The sequence below is a fragment of the Herpailurus yagouaroundi genome, unplaced genomic scaffold (genome assembly GCF_014898765.1).
Source record: "Herpailurus yagouaroundi ecotype Mexico unplaced genomic scaffold, PumYag 141, whole genome shotgun sequence".
NCBI lineage: Eukaryota > Metazoa > Chordata > Mammalia > Carnivora > Felidae > Herpailurus > Herpailurus yagouaroundi.
In genome coordinates, this window is record NW_024412396.1 from 3,435,480 (window position 1) to 3,453,912 (window position 18,433).

Consider the following 18,433-nt stretch of genomic DNA (forward strand, 5'->3'; position numbering starts at 1 on the left):
CTTCTTTTCCCCCTCCCTCTGGCAGTCTGCAAACTGTAGGGAGCCCCTCAGTCATTCTCAGCCTGCTGCGAGTAGTAAAGGCGGTACGGACTCGGTCACAAGCCCAGGGGCTGTCCGAGGGAGGGGTTAGTATAAAAGTGGGACCGCGGAGACAGTACCGGGGCTGTCCCTCGGAGAAAGGGAGGGGCTTGCAGGGAAGGGCAAGGGCGGTCCGGGGAAAATCCAGGGTTGAGGTGGGATGGGTAGGAGAGTGGGGAAAAGGGGGTGTTCAGTGGTGGGGCTCCCTCTAGAAGGCTCAACTGCAAGGAGGGCCCAGAGAGGGATCAGGATGGGAGAAGTGGGAGGGCGGGCCTGGGGCTGAAAAGGGATAGCAGGATATGGAAGGGAGCAGTCTCGGGGGATTCCTCCGGGAGGGTTCCCTGCCTTGAAGGGCGGCTGGAGAAAGGGCAGGACTCGCTTGAGTGGGGCCCAGACCGGCCAGAGTGGAGTCCCTACAGAGCGGGGCTTTCCCGGTGGGGACCAGAGCAAAGCCGACTGGTCTAAATAGAGAAGGCTTTGAGGGAAATAAGGTAACCCCTCGCCTAGGGCTACCCGGGAAGGGGCGGAACCAGCCTAGAGGAAGGCGGGGAGGGGCGCTAGTTTGGAATTTAAGGCCGAGATGCTCTGGGGGCGGAGTCAGGGACCATTTGCCCTTTTCATTGGCTGGGACCTGACTTCCCTCCTGCCCACGCCCCCTGATTTCCTGACCCCAGCCTGTCCTAAACTTAAACCCCTCCCCTTCCCCTGAAACCAGGTTGCAATCCCGCCCTCTTTGCTAGTACTTCCTGTTCCCGACTAACACTGGCGCGGGGCCCGGGACTGAAGAGTGACCGTGGCCTGAGTGACCTGGGGTGGCTTCGTCGACCTAGTCAGGCCACGAAGCCCGACACCGGGCGGGAGGGGCAGCGCTCAGGCAGTGCACAGCCTGCGCCAGGTCCTGGCGGGCGGCGGGGCTGGGGCTGACTCCTGTCTCAGGATGCCGGGGGAGGAGGAGGAGAGGGCCTTCCTGGCGGCCCGCGAGGAGCTGGCGAGCGCCCTGAGGAAGGATTCCGGGCAGGTGTTTTCCCTGGAGCAACTCCAGCCGCTACTGGTCACGTCTTTACCGCCAGCAGCCCGTTACCTGCAGCTGGACGCCGCACGCCTGGTCCGCTGCAATGCTCATGGGGAGGTGAGGCCCGGCCCCCGCTCGGGAAGGGGACGTAGGACTTGAGGCCTGGGCGGGGCTCACAGCTCTCCGCTCTCTGACTGCTCCCAGCCCCGAAACTACCTCAACACCCTGTCCACGGCCCTGAACATCCTGGAGAAATACGGCCGCAACCTCCTCAGCCCTCAGCGGCCCCGGTACTGGCGCGGGGTCAAGTTTAATAACCCTGTCTTTCGCAGTACGGTGGATGCTGTTCAGGTGAAGCCTCTGGGCCCCTTATGGGAGAAAGGGACTTGGCCTGGGCTGGGGGGTTGGTAAGAAAGGGCCTGACGCTGTGCTTAATGGGGAGGGCTCCAGCCCTAGTGGGAAGGGGGCCTGCCTGGTGGTGACTGGTTTGAATGTGTGGTAGGGGGGCCGGGATGTTCTGCGATTATACGGCTACACTGAGGAGCAGCCAGATGGGTTGAGTTTCCCTGAGGGGCAGAAGGAGCCAGATGAGCATCAAGTTGCTACAGTCACACTGGAAGTACTGCTGCTTCGGACAGAGCTCAGCCTGTTGTTACAGGTGAGATGTTGAGGTGTCTCTAGTCCTGAGGACTTAAACACCAGGCCTGGGGAGCCCAGCCTAACTCCACAAGCAGTCTTGCGGACCCTCATGCTGCTGAACCATGGGCATAGCCCACATAGCAACCTGGAAACTCCCCATACTCTTCTTCCTGTGGATGTTGGGAGACCAGGGCTTTGAGGGAGGACCTTGTCCTAGGGCTCTAGGTGGGAACTCTTCTTACCTTGTTTGCAGAATACTCACCCAAGACAACAAGCACTGGAGCAGCTGCTGGAAGAAAAGGTTGAAGATGATGTAAAAAAGGTAGGGATGGGGCTCTTAAGACCTGATGAACAAAGGGGATGGGGTTGTGGGACTGTGTGTCCCCAAACTCTTGCCCATTCCCTGCCCTTTATTTCTCAGATACTGAAGCTCTCCGAGTTTGCCCCCTTGCTGAGAGAGATTGCTCCTGGCCCCCTCAACACACCCTCTGCCCCAGGTATTATTCATCCTGTAATGGGAGGTGGGGGGCAGTTTTTAGTAGACCATATTGATGGAAATTTGGGGCCCTCCTCTGTTTATCCTTTTTGCCTTTAAAAAGAGATTAAAATTGTTTTCTTGGGTCTGGATATGTTGAATAGTAGTTTGTAATTTGTTCCCTTCAGCAAATTCAGATTAACTTGGTCTCTTTCAAAAGGATGTTCAGTTTTTCCTCTCCTGTTCTCCAGGCTCCACTCCTGGTCCCTGCTTCCTTTGTGGCTCTGCGCCAGGCACGCTGCACTGTTCAACTTGTAAACAGGCCTTGTGCCCGGCTTGTGATCGTCTATTCCATGGACACCCATCCCGTGCCCATCACCTCCGCCAGACCCTGCCTGGGGCCCCACAGACCACCTGCCTGACCCCCAGGTAAGAGATCTTCTCTTCTGAGTGGGAATGAAGTTAAGAGAACTTAGAATTACTTATGTACTATGTGTCAGTTTCTCTGCCAAAAGCTGCTTCATAGAAGGCAGTTAGTTACTGCTTTGCAAGAGGTCACAGACATACATATGAAGCAAGTAGCAGTCACAGCCAGATGTTGTGCAAATAGGTAGGAAGAGGAGTAACCTAGCCTAAAGGATCAGCTCAATCAGTAGGATTTTAAGCACCTAGTGTGGGTCAGGCCCTATGTTAGGGGGATAGCTATCACAAGATGTGAACTTTAAGATATAATTTTTTTTAAGTTTATTTATTTTGAGAGAGCACAAACAGGTGAGGGACAGAGAGAGAGGGAGAGAAAGAGACAATCTCAAGCAGGCTCCATGCTGTCAACACAGAGCCCAACATGGTGCTCAAACTCAGACTGTGAGCCAAAATCAAGAGTCCGAGGCTCAACCAACTGAGCCACCCAGGTGCCCCTAAGATATAATTAAATGTTGAACAGTCTATGGGTATGGAGCATTCCAGACAGAGAACAACATGCACAAAGGACAGGGCTTGTATTGTCACACAGAGAATGAGGGATGCCTGGGAATAAGGGACCCAGGCACCAGGGCCCCCTCAGCAGACCATCTCTGCTTTTTCGTTACAGCTTACCTGCCTCAGCATCACCACGGCCTCAGTCAGCCTCCTTGCTGGCCCTGGGAGACAGCTCTCTCGTGCTTCCCCTGAAAGCTTCCTCTGATACTGCAAATGCCCGTCTGCCCTGGCACTGTGCTGCCTGTGCCATGCTAAATGAATCTTGGGCAGTGCTCTGTGTGGCCTGTGATCGGCCCCGAGGCTGTAAGGGGTTGGGGCTGACAATGGAAGGTTCCCAAGGAGCTGGGGGCCTAGAATCTGAACTTGCACGGGGTCGGTGGGCCTGCCAAAGCTGCACCTTTGAGAATGAGGCGGCAGCTGTGCTGTGTGCCATATGTGAGCGACCTCGGCTGGCTCAGCCTCCTAGCTTGGTGGTGGATTCTCGGGATACTGGCATTTGCCTGCAGCCCCTTCAGGTAACCTGTTCCTGGCCTTCCCAGCCGTCCCCGTTCTTTATTTGCACCTGTTACCACAGGCCATTCTCGACCCCTTCATCTCCTGTTTTCCTTCAGTTCTTCTGAATCTTCCACCCTCCCCCCTCCCAAACCTGTCTGTATTTCCATCTTGAGCCTCAGCCAGCTTTCAGTTGGATAATTCTTTTTGCCTTCCCAGCAGGGGGATACTTTGCTCTCCTCTGCCCAGAGTTCAGTCTGGTACTGTATCCACTGTACCTTCTGCAACTCTGGCCCTGGCTGGGTGTGTGCTATGTGCAATCGGACCAGCAGCCCCGTCCCAGTACCGCACGCCCCCCAGCCCCAGGCCAGCTCTTTGGAAGAGCAACTCCCTGAGCCAGGGCCTCCACGACGCCTCAGTGCCCCCCTGCCCAGTTCCTGTGGGGACCCTGAGAAGCAGCGTCAAGACAAGATGCGTGAGGAAGGTCTCCAACTAGTGATCAAGATCCGGGTGAGGATTTGGGCCTGGGATGAGGTAGGGTTGAACTAATGGGGTAAAGAAGGGGCTGCAGTTGATTAATACAAGTTCTTGTAAACCTAGTCACTAGCAGCAGCTGCCTCTTATTGAGCACCGCCCGTATGCTGTGCGGTGCTCACGTGATCCATATGTCTGAACTCAACCACTGTCAGCATTTTGGTTTGGGCTGAGGGTGGGTGGAAGGTGCCCTTCCTGATGGGCCATCTGTCTGGGTGGGACTGTGCCTTAGGAAGGGGAAGCTGCAGGTGCCTGTCCAGAGGAGGTTTTCTCGGCTCTACAGTACTCAGGCACTGAGGTGCCCCTGCAGTGGTTGCGCTCAGAGCTGCCCTACGTGCTGGAGATGGTGGCCGAGCTGGCTGCACAGCAGGACCCGGGCCTGGGTGCCTTTTCCTGTCAGGAAGCCCGGAAAGCCTGGTTGGATCGTCATGGCAATCTTGATGAAGCTGTGGAAGAGTGTGTGAGGGCCCGGCGCAAGAAGGTACCGGCTGTGCTGACAGGGCAGGCAGGGTTGTGGGTCTCAGAGCTTCTCACACGCTCTTGCTTGCCATTTCCCTCTTCACTCCTCTCTACCCCCAACTTTCAGGTGCAGGAGCTCCGGTCCCTGGGCTTTGGGCCTGAAGAGGGGTCTCTTCAAGCATTGTTCCAACATGGTGGTGATGTGGCACGGGCCCTGACTGAGCTACAGCGCCAGCGCCTAGAGCCCTTCCATCAGCGTCTCTGGGACAAGGGCCCTGATCCCACCCCTTCCTGGGATGGGCCAGACAAGCAGGTGCTGGGAGGAGGTGAAGAATCCACTTAGAGGAGCCCGGGAAAGGCCCAGGGGTAGGACTCCTGGGGCCTGACAGCCACTTCTTCCCTCTCCACCTGAATCACCTTGCAGAGTCTGGTCAGACGGCTTTTGGCAGTCTATGCGCTCCCCAGCTGGGGTCGGGCAGAATTGGCACTGTCACTGCTGCAGGAGACACCCAGGAACTATGAGCTGGGCGATGTGGTGGAAGCTGTGAGGCACAGCCAGGACCGGGCCTTCCTGCGCCGCTTGCTGGCCCAGGAGTGTGCTGTGTGTGGCTGGACCCTGCCTCGCAACCGGGTAAGCCTCTTCCCTCTGGGACGGCCTTAGAATGACTCTTCCCTTTGGGCCCTGCTCCACTTCTCTTGTCTCCCCTGTCTCTTGTCCTGTCTTTTGCTCTGCAGTTGCCCATGTGCTCCCAGCAGTTTCTAGGAAGGGGAGGGCAGGAATAGGCTACCTCCCACCCCCCCCAACTTTTTTTTTTTTTTTTTTTTTTTTTTACTGTTCCACTATGGGAAGTTTCATACGTAGAATAGTATATTTCTTCTCCGTGCCCACCCCCCGCTGCCCCCATGTATCATTACTAAGATTCTGCAATTATCAGTGTATGGCCAGTCTTTATTCCACTTACACAGAAGATTATTTTGAAACAACTCTTACAGTCTATTTATAAATACTTCAGTATATATTTCTGAAAGGTAAAAGTCTTTGAAAACATGCCCACAAATACCATTGGCACACCAAAAAAAATTACCAATAATTTTTTTAATTACCAATTTATTTATGCTGGCTGTGTGTGTTTTTTGTTATCGTTTTACTCTTTATTTTTTCTTTTTTAAAAAAATTTTGTTTTTAAAGTTTACTAATGAATCTTGAGAGAAAGGCAGGGGGTGCCAAGAGAGGAGAGAGAGAATCCCATTGTCAGTGCAGAGCCCGATGCAGGGTGAAGTCAAGGATGATGAGCTGAAGTCAAGAGTTGGATACTTTGGGGCACCTGGGTGGCTCAGTCGGTTAAGCATCTGACTTTGGCTCAGGTCATGATCTCACAGTTCATGAGTTTGAGCCGCGCATCGGGCTCTGTGCTGACGGCTCGGAGCCTGGAGCCTACTTCGGATTCTGTGTCTCCCTCTCTCTGACCCTCCCCCGTTCATGCTCTGTCTCTGTCCCAAAAATAAATAAACTATAAATAAATAAAATAAAAAATTAAAAAAAAAAAGAGTTGGATACTTAATCAAATGAGCCACCCAGGCACCCCTTTACTCTTTATTTTAAAATAATTGTAGAGGTGCCTGGGCTGGCTCAGTTGGTTAGGCGTCCGACTTTGGCTCAGGTCATGATCTTGTGGTTGGTGTGTGTCAGGTTGGTGGGTGCTGACAGCTCGGAGCCTGGAGCCTGCTTTGGATCTGTGTCTCCTTCTCTCTCTGCCCCTCCCCTGCTCGTGCTCTGTCTCTCTCAGAAATAAATATTAAAAACAATAATAATAAAATAAAATAATTGTAGATTCACAGGAAGTTGTAAAAATAGTAGAGTCCTGTGTGTGTGTGTGTTTTATTAATTTATTTTTTAATTTATATCCAAGGTAGCATATAGCGCAACAATGATTTCAGGAATAGATTCCTTAATGCCCCTTACCCATTTAGCCCATCCCCCCTCCCCACAACCCCTCCAGGAACCCTCAATTTGTTCTCCATATTTAAGAGTCTCTTATGTTTTGTCCCTCTACCTGTTTTTATATTATTTTTGCTTCCCTTCCCTTATGCTCATCTGTTCTGTATCTTAAAGTCCTCATATGAGTGAAGTCATATGATATTTGTCTTTGTCTTTCTCTAATTTCACTTAGCATAATGCCCTCTCGTTCCCTCCAATAGTTGCAAATGGCAAGATTTCATTCTTTTTGATTCCCGAGTAATACTCCATTGTATATATATACCACATCTTCTTTATCCATTCATTCATTGACGGACATCTGGGCTCTTTCCATACCTTGGCTGTTGTTGATGGTGCTGCTATAAACATTGGAGTGCATGTGCCCCTTTGAAACAGCATACCTGTATCCCTTGGATAAATACCTGGTAGTGCAATTGCTGGGTCATAGGGTAGTTCTATTTTTAATTTTTTGAGGAAACTTCATACTGTTTTCCAGAGTGGCTGTACCAGTCTGCATTCCCACCAGCAGTGCAAAGAGATCCTCTTTCTCTGCATCCTCTCTAACATCTGTTATTGCCTGAGTTGTTAATGTTAGCCATTCTGGTAGGTTGAGGTGGTATCTTATTGTGGTTTTGATTTGTATTTCCCTGATGATGAGTGATATTGAGCATTTTTTCATGTGTTGGCCATCTGGATGTCTTTAGAGAAGTGTCTATTCATGTCTTTTGCCCATTTCTTCACCAAGTGTTGAGTTTGATAAGTTCTTTATAGATTTTGGATACTAACCCTTTATCTGAATTGTCATTTGCAAATATCTTCTCCCATTCCATCGGTTGCCTTTAAGTTTTGCTGATTGTTTCCTTCACTGTGCAAAAACTTTGCATTTTGATGAGGTCCCAATAGTTCATTATTTCCCAAGTCCTGTGTGTTCTTTACCCACCTTCCCCCAATGATGACATCTTATATAATTATATAATATATATATAAATATATAAATATAAATATATAATCTTATATAATTATTGTACTGTATCAAGACCAGGAAATAAACATTGGCACAATGTTAGCAAGATTGCAGATCTTGTTCATTTTTCACATGGATGTGTGAGTGTGGCTCTGCAGTTTTATTCCACTTACAGGTTCATGTAACCACTGAGACACAGATTGTTCCATCACCACAAAGGAACTCCCTCATGCAACCTCTTTATAGTTGTAACTTTCTTCCCTTTCTCCTATCACCTGACAATATCTAGCCTGTTCTCCATCTGTATGGTTTTGTCAGTTCAGAAATGTTATTTGTTTGTTTCCTTTTAATTGAATGTGAATGCCTTTGGAGGGCAGTCTTCCATTTATTTAGGCCTCACCGTTCTCTTTTCTTCCAACTAATGACAGTCTTTAGACATTTGGATTGCCTGCCAGGCACTTGTTGGCATTAAGGGTTGCTACCTTGCCCGGTTGTTAATTAGACCCTGGTTTCTCAGTGGACACCTGGCTAATGCCTCTTCCCCAGGCTGGCGGCTATGGCTTCAGACCCCCTCCTCTCCCTGCCTCACCCTATAGATGCAGGCCCTGACTTCCTGTGAGTGCACCATCTGTCCTGACTGCTTTCGCCAGCACTTCACCATCGCCTTGAAGGAGAAGCACATCACAGACATGGTGTGCCCTGCCTGTGGCCGCCCTGACCTCACCGATGACACACAGTTGCTCAGCTACTTCTCTACCCTTGACATTCAGGTACTTCAGTCCCTAGGACTTGGGGTGCCTTGGGCTTTGAACAGGAACCCTGCCCATCCACCACTTCTGCATCCTGTCCTCAGCTTCGGGAGAGCCTGGAGCCAGATGCCTATGCACTATTTCACAAGAAGCTGACTGAGGGTGTGCTGATGCGAGACCCCAAGTTCTTGTGGTGTGCCCAAGTAAGTGGCCTACCCAGGGCAGCTGACTGGAGGGATGGAGGTGCCAGGTCAGGCCTGAGATAGCTTTATGCTCTTGCACCCACAGTGCTCCTTTGGCTTCATATATGAACGAGAGCAGCTGGAGGCGACATGTCCCCAGTGTCACCAGACCTTCTGTGTGCGCTGTAAGCGCCAGGTGAGGCACATTCATCCTTTCAGAAATAACTTGCTAAAGCTGCTGGCAGGTCCTATGTCAGACTTGGGGTGTGCTGAAGCACAGAACAGACATGAACTCCGGGCTCAAAGAGCTTACAGACTCCAGGAAAGGAGGGAGGGAGGCTGAGGAGGAGGGGCAGTGAAAGAAAGGTAAGGTAAAGGAGGAAGGAAGGGAGAGAGCATAAGTACACGTGGCATTAAATTCTACAAAGAAAACACAGGACTCTGAGATTAGGAATAACAGAATGGACCTACTTAGGATGGAGAGGTCAGACAAGTCTTCTCTCAAATGGTTTAATTTAAGCTCAGGCCTGAAAGTTAAGAAGAAGGCAATTATGCAAAAGATATTCAGGACAAAAAGAGCAACACATGGAAAGGCCAAAGTCAGAAAAAGTGGTGTGTGGTTGGAGCCCCAAGATCAAGGGTGAGAGTGGTGGGTGGTCAGAGAGGAGCTAGCTGCCAGATCAGGAGAGGCCATGGGGCCAAGTGAGGAAGGTATTTGCCTTTTATTCTAAGACGAAGCTAGGGGTGATACTCTTTCATTTACCTGTTAAAAGGTTTAATATCTGAAAAAAGTTTAATATTTGAGTGCTCACTTTGGCAGCACATATTCTAAAAAGTTTAATGTTTGATACCAAAAAGTTCTCTCTGTTACAAAACACGTTAATAAAATGAATACCTGAGACCCTACCACTAGACCTCAAGACTAGAACACTCCAAAAAAACCCCAAACAAACCACACACACAACTAGAACACTCCCAGTACTGCTGAAGCTGCCTGCCTTACACTCTGAAAGACATTTTGGCTGCAGGGTGGAGCATGCACCATAGGGGAGCAGGAATGGAGGAAGAGAGACCACTAATTGAGGCAACACCTGACCTGGCCTGGAGTAGAATGGCCAGAGGAGGGATGAAGAAAAAGGGGACAGGGTTGAGATAGGCCTGGGTGGTGGGAATAAGACCTGCCGGTGAACATGTGTTGGTATGAGGAGGCCAAAGAACCAAGGCTGGCCCCTCAGTTTGAGATTGGAGCAAATGGTGAATGGCAGTGCCATAAACAAAGCCAGGGACCTCTAGATCTGAGAGGAGGGGTGGCCCTTAAGAAGGGCCCGGGGTGGGGTTTTCATGTGAAGCTTGCTTTCCCTCCCGCAGTGGGAGGAGCAGCACCGAGGCCGGAGCTGTGAGGATTTCCAGAACTGGAAACGCACCAACGACCCAGAGTACCAGGCCCAGGGCCTGGCCATGTATCTTCAGGAGAACGGCATTGGTAAGGTTGTCCTGTTAGGCCTGTGTGCCCACTCGTATGTCACTGCCAGTGGCTCTCTTCCTGAGGACCTTGTGGAGCAGTGACAGCCCCAGCCCTGACCTGCTGTACCTTACAGATTGCCCCAAGTGCAAGTTCTCGTACGCTCTGGCCCGAGGAGGCTGCATGCACTTTCACTGCACCCAGTGCCGCCACCAGTTCTGCAGTGGCTGCTACAATGCCTTTTACGCCAAGAATGTGAGCCCAGAGAATGGGGGTGGAAGGGATAGAAGGGTGGGAGGCTGCTACTGGGTGTGAGGGACAAAGACATTGAGGAGTCGCCTAGGGGAAGAGAAGAGGAAGCCAGTGGGGTGTAAAGCACCTCTCTCTGTCCCCTCTCCCCTTTCACTTGCTCCAGACCCTCCAATGTCTCCATCTTCCCCCATCCCTACACCCCTCATGCAGGGGTTCTGAGAAGCCAGGACCCCAACAGTCTCCAACTTCCTCTCTCCCATCTGGGTTTCCGCCAGAAATGTCCAGACCCTAACTGCAGGGTGAAAAAGTCCCTACATGGCCACCACCCACGGGACTGCCTCTTCTACCTGCGGGACTGGACTGCTCTCCGGCTCCAGAAGCTGCTACAGGTCAGGGGTGGCCAGCCTGGCTGGGTTTGTGAGTTGCCCAGGTTAGGAGGCAGGGCTCAGAGTGGCAAGAAAGGAAAGGTTCTGTGCTGGGAAATTCAGTGGGCTGGCATCAAGGGGATCCTAATGCCCATCCATCTGCCCCTCCTCAGGACAATAATGTCATGTTCAACACAGAGCCCCCAGCAGGAGCCCGGGCAGTTCCTGGTGGTGAGTGTCAGGACAAGCCTTGGAGAAGGGGTGAGGGTGGGCTGGGCTTCCACTGTATGGTGGGTAAAGGGGACAGTTGGGTCTGTGGTCAGAGTCCATCCTGTGCTTACTTGTGGGCTTCTTAGCAAGTTAACCTCTCTGGACCTTGTTTCTTCCTCTGTGACATGGGAGTAATATCTCCTTTGCAGCTAAGCTATTTTACCTGAGGGCCTAGCAGTTAATACTAATTTTCTTCTCCCATTCCCAAAGGATGATGATTCATTAGTTAAGCAGTATTTAATGAGACTTTCTAGTTGCACTGTTTTAGGTTCCATGAGGGTGACAGAAAGATGTTACATATGGTTCTAACCTACCCCACCTCTTATTTCCATAAAGTAAGACCTTCACAGACTAAGTTAACTGGGCAAGAGCTAAATCGCAACCAGAAGAGTTGTCCCAAGAGAGTATGTGATAATAAAAAAAGAGAGAGAGTATGTGATTATGGACCCAAAGCAAGCCTAGATAAAAGCAGGGCCAGCAAGGCCCCTGCTTCTGTTATCAGACTTGGTCTGTTGCGATGGTATCTCTAAGTGCATCCCTCCCCACCACTATCACTGTTAAAGCAGTCCCTTCCCTGGAGGCTGCCTCCCATGCCTCCATTGATACCCCAGTTCTCCCGGGGCTTTGTGGTCAGCGACCTCCTCCCAACAAAAGGGTCCCTTCCTTCCCTTACTCTTAGGTGGCTGCCGAGTGATGGAGCAGAAGGAGGTTCCTAATGGGTTCCGGGATGAAGCCTGTGGCAAGGAGACTCCAGCTGGCCATGCTGGCCTCTGCCAGTGAGTATCAGCAGGAGCATAGTGTTGGGCGGGGCGGTGGGGGGGGGGGGCGGGGGGGGGGGGGGGGGGCGGGGCGGGACGTGCAGGAGGGCTGAGGATACACATGGGTAGTAAAGGAGGTCTCTGGGAGTAGTAGGTCCTGCCGGGAAAGTGAGGGAAGGGCTCTCTGGGCAAGGGCATGGCTAGGTAATAGCAGGTGGTGTGCACAGGGGGACAGTGCCTACAAGCGCAACTGGGAAGAGTTGTCAGTCTTGTTCGTCTCAGTATGCCAGTGCCCAGCAAGGTGTTGGGCACACTCAGTTAATACTAGCCAAATGGAAGAACAAATATTCCACCCTGTCATCTCCCCAGGGCACACTACAAAGAGTATCTTGTGAGTCTCATCAATGCCCACTCACTGGACCCAGCCACCCTGTATGAGGTGGAGGAGCTGGAGACGGCTGCTGAGCGCTACCTGCATGTGCGCCCTCAGCCAGCAGCTGGGGAAGATGCCCCTGCCTACCACGCCCGCCTGTTACAGGTAAGGCTTCCCTCCAGCCTCGCCTCTGACCCCACACTCTAGAAAGAAGTCCCCTGTCCAGCTTGTGTCTGAGTTTTAAACTTCCAGTATCATCTCTCTCCTTCTGCAGAAGCTGATGGAAGAAGTGCCCTTGGGACAAAGTATCCCTCGCAGGAGGAAGTAGCTGAGGGCAAGGATCCTCATGAAGGTCTCATGGCCCAGCCTCCTCAGGAACAGCTCCAGCACCAATAAAGAGGCATCTCCTTGCCCAGGCTTCTTGGTGGTCCTTCTTCCTGGCCCCACCATCTGGGGCACCAGGGAAAGAGGGGGGTGAACACAGCTTTGCCGAAAGGGTCACCTGCAGCCTACCGCCTGACCATTCTTGGACTCAGGGCTAGGAAGGAATTGACACCATGGATGGCCAAGGAGCCCATCTCCCCAGCCAGCCCCTTGGCCTGGGCATTCTCCTCCCCTGCCTCCTTTGTTCTTTCATGGAATTCAGTTGATATTTGAGGTCACCTAATAGACACCAAGCAGGCACGATGGGGGAACACAGATGCACCGGTGGTACAGGGCTAGCCAGAGGCCTCAGGCCAGACTCCACGACACTGGCCTCCCTGGGAAGCAGTAGTGTTAACAGAGATCAAAGAGCATCTAAGGGAGTAGGGGACTGAGCCTGAGCGGGAAGGGGGCCCTCTTGTGTCCGACAGCGGGATTCCAACAGTGAGGTTCTCAGATGCTGCTTCCCCCTGGCGGCAAGCCGTTGCCCTGCAGCTCAAGCCACGTGATTTCTGAGAAAAGGCCCTTCCTGGAGGAGAACTGAAACTTAGGGTGGGGACTGTAGAAAGGGGCGGAGAGATCAGGAAGCTGCCTAGACGGCTGCCGAGCTGAGGTCAGCTGGGTCCTGGGACAGCCAGCAAGCCGCTCAGGTAAGATCAGCGGACATTCGGATGTCAGCGTGGGTCTAGAGCTAGAGGGCCCCGCCGGATTGGAGGTGGGGGGGGGCGGGGGCTCCTGGGGCCCCTCTGCCAAACAGGAATATACAGACCGCCTGTGAGCCAGGACACAGGGGGTTTGGCCTGAGTGAGAGAGTGACTGGGGACCAATGTCCCCAGCCCTATAGGCAAAGAACAGGAGGTCCCTGCTGTGGGTTGTTCAGGGAAGTCAGCCCCGGCTCCAGCTGACCCTGTTTGTTTTCTTGCTTTCTGGCCCTGCCCACTTCCGCTGGAGCTCTGCCCCACCTACCCCAGAGGCAAGAGGAGGGGACAGATGGGGGTCAAAGGATAGGTTGTGGGGGTGGTGGGTGAGGGATCTATGAAGCATCTTGCAAACAGATACTGCCTTCGCAGATGCTTGGGGCAGAGACCGGGCCTCTCTCCAGGAACCACACCAAGGGAGTTCTCTTCCAGACAACAGATTCCTGAAAAGTCAGTTTTAAGACAGTTTTAAGACCAGCGCCTAGGGTTTCCTTCCAGTTGTCGGAGCTTGGGATGTTAGGGTGTGTTTTTTGGTTACTAGTGATGGCAGAAAGAAACGGTTTGGCCTCAGGGAATTGTGAGAAATGTCCACAGGCAAAAGGTGGATGGGGTCTCTGGGGGCCCTTGCCAGAATCCAACCCCAGTGGTCAGGATCTCTGCAGATGTTCCCTCCTGAAGTATCAGTTCCACTGATGCTGCCTGCTGCTCTTGTCCCCAGGATGGCATCGGGCCGGGCACGCTGCACCCGAAAGCTGCGGAACTGGGTGGTGGAGCAAGTGGAGAGCGGGCAGTTCCCGGGGGTGTGCTGGGACGATGCAGCTAAGACCATGTTCCGGATTCCTTGGAAGCATGCAGGCAAGCAGGACTTCCGGGAGGACCAGGATGCCGCTTTCTTCAAGGTGAATGGGCCTGGAAACCAGCCCCTCCGAGGAAGGGGTGGAGTAGACACAATCTCTCACCCTCAAGAGGTCTGCCTGGGTTTCAGATAAAGGGGAGATGGGAGGGTAGAGCCAGCCGCATTGTCGTCACAGCCCAAGACAGAATGAAAATTCAAAAATTGTTGAGGATTTCAAGACAGCAGCAGCAGAGCGGGGACCTGAGCACTGGGCCTTCTGTGCAGGTGCTCAGGCCGCAGGTGCCCGCAGCCGGCTGTAGGAGAGGGTCAGCTGGGCAGGGTAACATGCTGTCTCCTCTTTACTTCCTGTGTTTCTCAGGCATGGGCGATATTTAAGGGGAAGTACAAGGAGGGAGACACAGAAGGCCCTGCTATCTGGAAGACTCGTTTGCGCTGTGCTCTCAACAAGAGCCCCGAATTTGAGGAGGTTCCTGAAAATGGCCATAGGGATGGAGCTGAGCCCTACAAGGTGTATCGGTTGCTGCCATCGGGGACCCTCCCTGGTGGGTGTCCCCTTGCCCAGCCGCTCCTAGAATCAGCAGACGTGGACAGGGGGAGGATGGAGATAGGAGGTTTCTGGGAGGGTGGTGGGCCTCCCTCCAGGCCCCTCAGTCAGAGTTCTGCCCTGTCCCTGGGGTACTCCTACCCACGTTCCCCTGCCTGGTCCTGCATATTCTTTCACTGTCTCCTCTCTACCTTACCCTCTGTTCCCACTTAAGGCTCTGACCTTTCTCCCCCTCCACAATATTCCACAGCCCAGCCAGGGACCCAGAAATCACCATCAAAGCGACATTACAGTTCTGTGTCCTCTGAGAGGGAAGAGGATGAGGGTACCACAAAGAACTGCATACTCAGTCCCTCTTTGATTGAGGACCCCCTCAAAAACGTAAGAGCTGGGGAGGGAACGGAGTGGGCCTGAGGGCAGGAGAGTAAACTAGGGGAGAGGTCAGCCAACGAATAGACACTGTGTCTGCAGGAGGAGGTGGGGGCCAGTGGGGAAGCAGGCCATTCAGAATTTGGGAGCAGCAGCAGCAGCAACAGCCCTGAGCCTCAGGAAGGTACCACCTCCCCTGCCTCTGTGTTGTTCCCCTACAGCCACTCCCTCTGGCCCTTGGATTCCCCAGTCCCCATCTGAATGACATGCCTCTGCTTCCCTTATAGGTACAGACACAACAGAAGCCCCTTTCCAAGGAGATCAGGTGTCATTGGAGAGTCTGCCTCCTCCAGACTCAGGTGTGTGGTGTTTCTGACTCCTCTCTGCTCTCTGTCCCCCCAGGTTGTCTCCCTGTAGCTACACATGCATTATCAAGGATGTCGGGGCTTGCAGGAAACAGGGCCCACCTTATCCAGACAGAGGCATTGCTTTCTAGGCGGGACACCTGGGCAGACTCCAACCTCCCAACAGCTCACTTCTCAAAAATACTCCTCGTGTTCTCTCTCTCTCCCTCCCTCCCCCCCCCTTTTTCTCAAAATGAATAAATAAACTTAAGAAAGGGGGGGGATGAGTGAAGGGAGCGCTTGGGTGGCTCGGTTGGTTAAGCGTCCCACTCTTGGTTTTGGCTCAGGTCATGATCTCATGGTTTGTGGGATTGAGCCTGGCGTTGGGCTCTGAGTTGAGAGCGTCTAGCCTGCTTGGGATTCTCTCTCTGCAGCCCCCCTCAAAATGAATAAATAAACTTTTTATTTAAAAAGTATCCCCTATGCACTCTGTTCCCTGGAAATTCACTTTGAGACATTCATTTCTGTGGGTCAAGTGGAGACCTAGTCTTCGGGACCTTCTTATAAACCGTAAGACCCTGGGCATTAAGCCTTGAGGCCTCAGTGGGCATCAGCTACCCTTGTGAGTGATGGCAAAGCCTCACAGGATGCCCCCTGGCTGGTAGGGTTGGTGAGAGGGCAGATGGGGAGGGAAGTGCCTTCTCTAACCACAGAAGGTCAGACTGCTACCCCTGCCCTTGCTTGTGTTCCCTCTGGGCCTCACGTTTCTCACCAGCAAAATGAGGATGTGGGGTTTGCCAGTGGCCCCTCCTCATTCCCCAGGACCTGGTGCTGGCCGGGTGGACCCCTGGGGTGAAGCACTGGTGCAGCTGGCCGTTCTCTGTTCGCAGACTACTCGCTGCTGCTTACCTTCATCTACGGTGGGCGCGTGGTGGGCGAAGCCCAGGTGCAGAGCCTGGACTGCCGCCTTGTGGCTGAGCCCTCAGGCTCCCAGTATGGGATGGAGCAGGTGGTGTTTCCCAAGCCTGACCCACGAGAGCCCACCCAGCGCCTGCTGAGCCAGATCGAGAGAGGTGTCCTAGTGGCCAGCAACTCCAGAGGCCTCTTTGTGCAGCGTCTCTGCCCCATCCCCATCTCCTGGAACGCGCCCCAGGCGCCACCCGGTCCAGGCCCGCATCTGCTGCCCAGCAATGAGTGCGTGGAGCTCTTCAGAACCACCTACTTCTGCAGAGGTGAGCCTGTTCCAGTTGAGCTGAGCCCCTGCCCCCATCTCTTAGGACCCCCTGGGACCTTGCAGGCTCTGCCACCACCCTGTGTTCCTTCCAGTAGATCCTTCGTTACAGCCCAGGCATGGCACCCTGCACGTGAGCGGTGCACACACATCCTGTGGGGCCCTGTGCTCAGCCCTGGCAGCTGTCTGGCAGCCAGCCTTCCCCAGCCAAGGTCTCGGAAGATGAGGCTCGGATGCAGCTCAGCACACGAGTCACATGTTGGGGACTGCCACCACATGGCAGCATGCAGTAACGGGAAGGTGCACCTCGCGGCCCTCTCCTGCATATGCACTTGCACAGGCCGACCCCATATTTGGGAGAGCTCGCACACCTCCCACACACTAGCTCTGCTGCACCCCGGGCAGCTCCTCGGGTTGTCCTTCTCCCGTCCGCCCCTGCCTGGGATTCCACTTCCTGCCTCCATTCACCTCTAAATCTCACCTTGGGAGTGGAGGCCAGGAGTACAGGGGACACAGAGTGGGAGTGTTGCAGGGCCACGCATGCCCTCGGCAGGGAGGGTGCAAGCAGACAATAGAGGTGGGGACACTTCTGTGTTAGCAGCCCAGGCTGCTGCCTTGAGGACTCTAAGCTCTTCCAGCAGAGAGCTTTGAGGGTGTATAAAAATCGGTTACCTCTAAATACTTCTTACTTGAAAAGGGGGCACCTTTTCCTACTTGCACATGGGTGAGTAGCAGCTTAGTTGCTGGCATCCCTCCTGGTGTGAGGCAACAGCCATGACCCTGCAGCTCCCGCTCTGGCCTTGGTCTCCAATTGGCCCCACACCCACCCCTCTTTCTCCATGATGGGTTCCTCTCTATTCCCTCCCTGCCTGTGGCCTCTGCCTTCTTTCTTCCAACCCTTGATCCTTTCTCTTTCATCAGACCTGGCCAGGTACTTCCAGGGCCTGGGCCCCCCACCCAAGTTCCAGGTGACTCTGAACTTCTGGGAGGAGAGCCCTGGCCCCAGCCACACCCCGAAGAGTCTTATCACAGTGCAGGTGAGTTCAGGGCAAGGGAAGACTAGCCTGCCTGTGTGAGTGGGGTGTAGGGGCTTCCAGGTGGAGAAGGGCCTTTGGTTGGCAGGGAGGAGCTCCTGGGGGTATGTCTGCCCCAGCTGTGCTCATGATCCTCTCCCCCACCTTTCCTGGCACAGATGGAGCAGGCCTTTGCCCGACGTTTACTGGAGGAGGCTCCTGAGGAGCAGGCAGCCACTCTCTCCCTGCTGCAGAGCCTGGGAGACCCGCCTTCCTCCTCTTCGCTCTGTTCCTCCTATCTCCTTTGAAAGAAACTCATTCTCCACACTGTTGACCTGGCTCCCTTGGTGATCATTCTTGGTGGTTGTCTATGATGGTTGTGTCCTTGAACTGCTCGTGTACCTGGCTGGTGGAGAACTGAAGGATGATTTTTATCCTTTTTTTAAGTTTGAGATATACCCTCTTTCATTTCTGAGAAACTGAATTGGGAAAAGTCCAAATGGTGTGAACTCAGAGGACCTTTCCTGCTTCCCCCAACCCTAAAGCCAAGCACTTTATATTTTCTTCTTAGATGTTCACTGGGGATTTAAAATAAAACTTTATTGAAAGAGGAGTCATTATCTGCTTTGTTGGATGAAAAGGTAGGTAGCAGGGGTCACAGGGAAGTGATAGAGATGTAATTTCAGAGCGGTGTACTTGGGTTTTCTTCCTGCTGACCTCTCCAGGCCCCTTTCCCCTCCTCCACCTGCAGCTTCTGGCTAGGAAGCTGTCTGGCCTCTGTGGGTTCTGAGTTTGGGGAGAGGATTGAGGTTAGCCACCCAGAAGAGCACAGCCTACAGCTGCTGTAGCCACCAACTTCACATGGAAAAATCTGGGCTCCACGGTTCTTGGCTAGAGGCCTCTGATTCGGGCCTTACAAGCGGCTTAGGGTTGGA

General features: G+C 53.2%; 2 protein-coding genes across 6 annotated transcripts; both read left to right on the forward strand.

The window, feature by feature from the left end:
- Window positions 1–16: 16 nt before the first annotated feature.
- On the forward strand, window positions 17–12,437 carry RNF31 (ring finger protein 31). 4 transcript variants are annotated; one of them, XM_040476739.1, is made up of 22 exons: window positions 17–125; window positions 794–1,207; window positions 1,295–1,441; window positions 1,593–1,748; window positions 1,983–2,051; window positions 2,151–2,226; window positions 2,456–2,633; window positions 3,295–3,697; window positions 3,894–4,184; window positions 4,441–4,689; window positions 4,795–4,980; window positions 5,092–5,298; window positions 8,206–8,379; window positions 8,463–8,561; window positions 8,647–8,736; window positions 9,909–10,023; window positions 10,139–10,257; window positions 10,530–10,643; window positions 10,793–10,850; window positions 11,569–11,665; window positions 12,017–12,185; window positions 12,295–12,437. In XM_040476739.1, the coding sequence occupies exons 2-22, from the start codon at window positions 1,016–1,018 to the stop codon at window positions 12,346–12,348; spliced, it is 3,243 nt and encodes a 1,080-aa protein (XP_040332673.1). In that variant the 5' UTR covers window positions 17–125; window positions 794–1,015; the 3' UTR covers window positions 12,349–12,437. The 4 variants fall into 4 exon arrangements, 3 of the variants coding, with proteins under 3 accessions (XP_040332673.1, XP_040332675.1, XP_040332674.1); XM_040476741.1 differs by having other exon boundaries at window positions 4,492–4,689; XM_040476740.1 differs by having other exon boundaries at window positions 3,897–4,184.
- A 680-nt stretch (window positions 12,438–13,117) lies between these two features.
- IRF9 (interferon regulatory factor 9) lies at window positions 13,118–18,111 on the forward strand. Of its 2 annotated transcripts, XM_040476742.1 has the most exons (9): window positions 13,454–13,591; window positions 13,860–14,040; window positions 14,356–14,539; window positions 14,792–14,922; window positions 15,013–15,094; window positions 15,198–15,269; window positions 16,145–16,486; window positions 17,407–17,522; window positions 17,678–18,111. In XM_040476742.1, the coding sequence occupies exons 1-9, from the start codon at window positions 13,479–13,481 to the stop codon at window positions 17,804–17,806; spliced, it is 1,350 nt and encodes a 449-aa protein (XP_040332676.1). In that variant the 5' UTR covers window positions 13,454–13,478; the 3' UTR covers window positions 17,807–18,111. The 2 variants fall into 2 exon arrangements, with proteins under 2 accessions (XP_040332677.1, XP_040332676.1); XM_040476743.1 differs by lacking the exons at window positions 17,407–17,522; window positions 17,678–18,111 and adding an exon at window positions 16,584–17,400 and having other exon boundaries at window positions 13,118–13,591.
- Window positions 18,112–18,433: the final 322 nt, after the last annotated feature.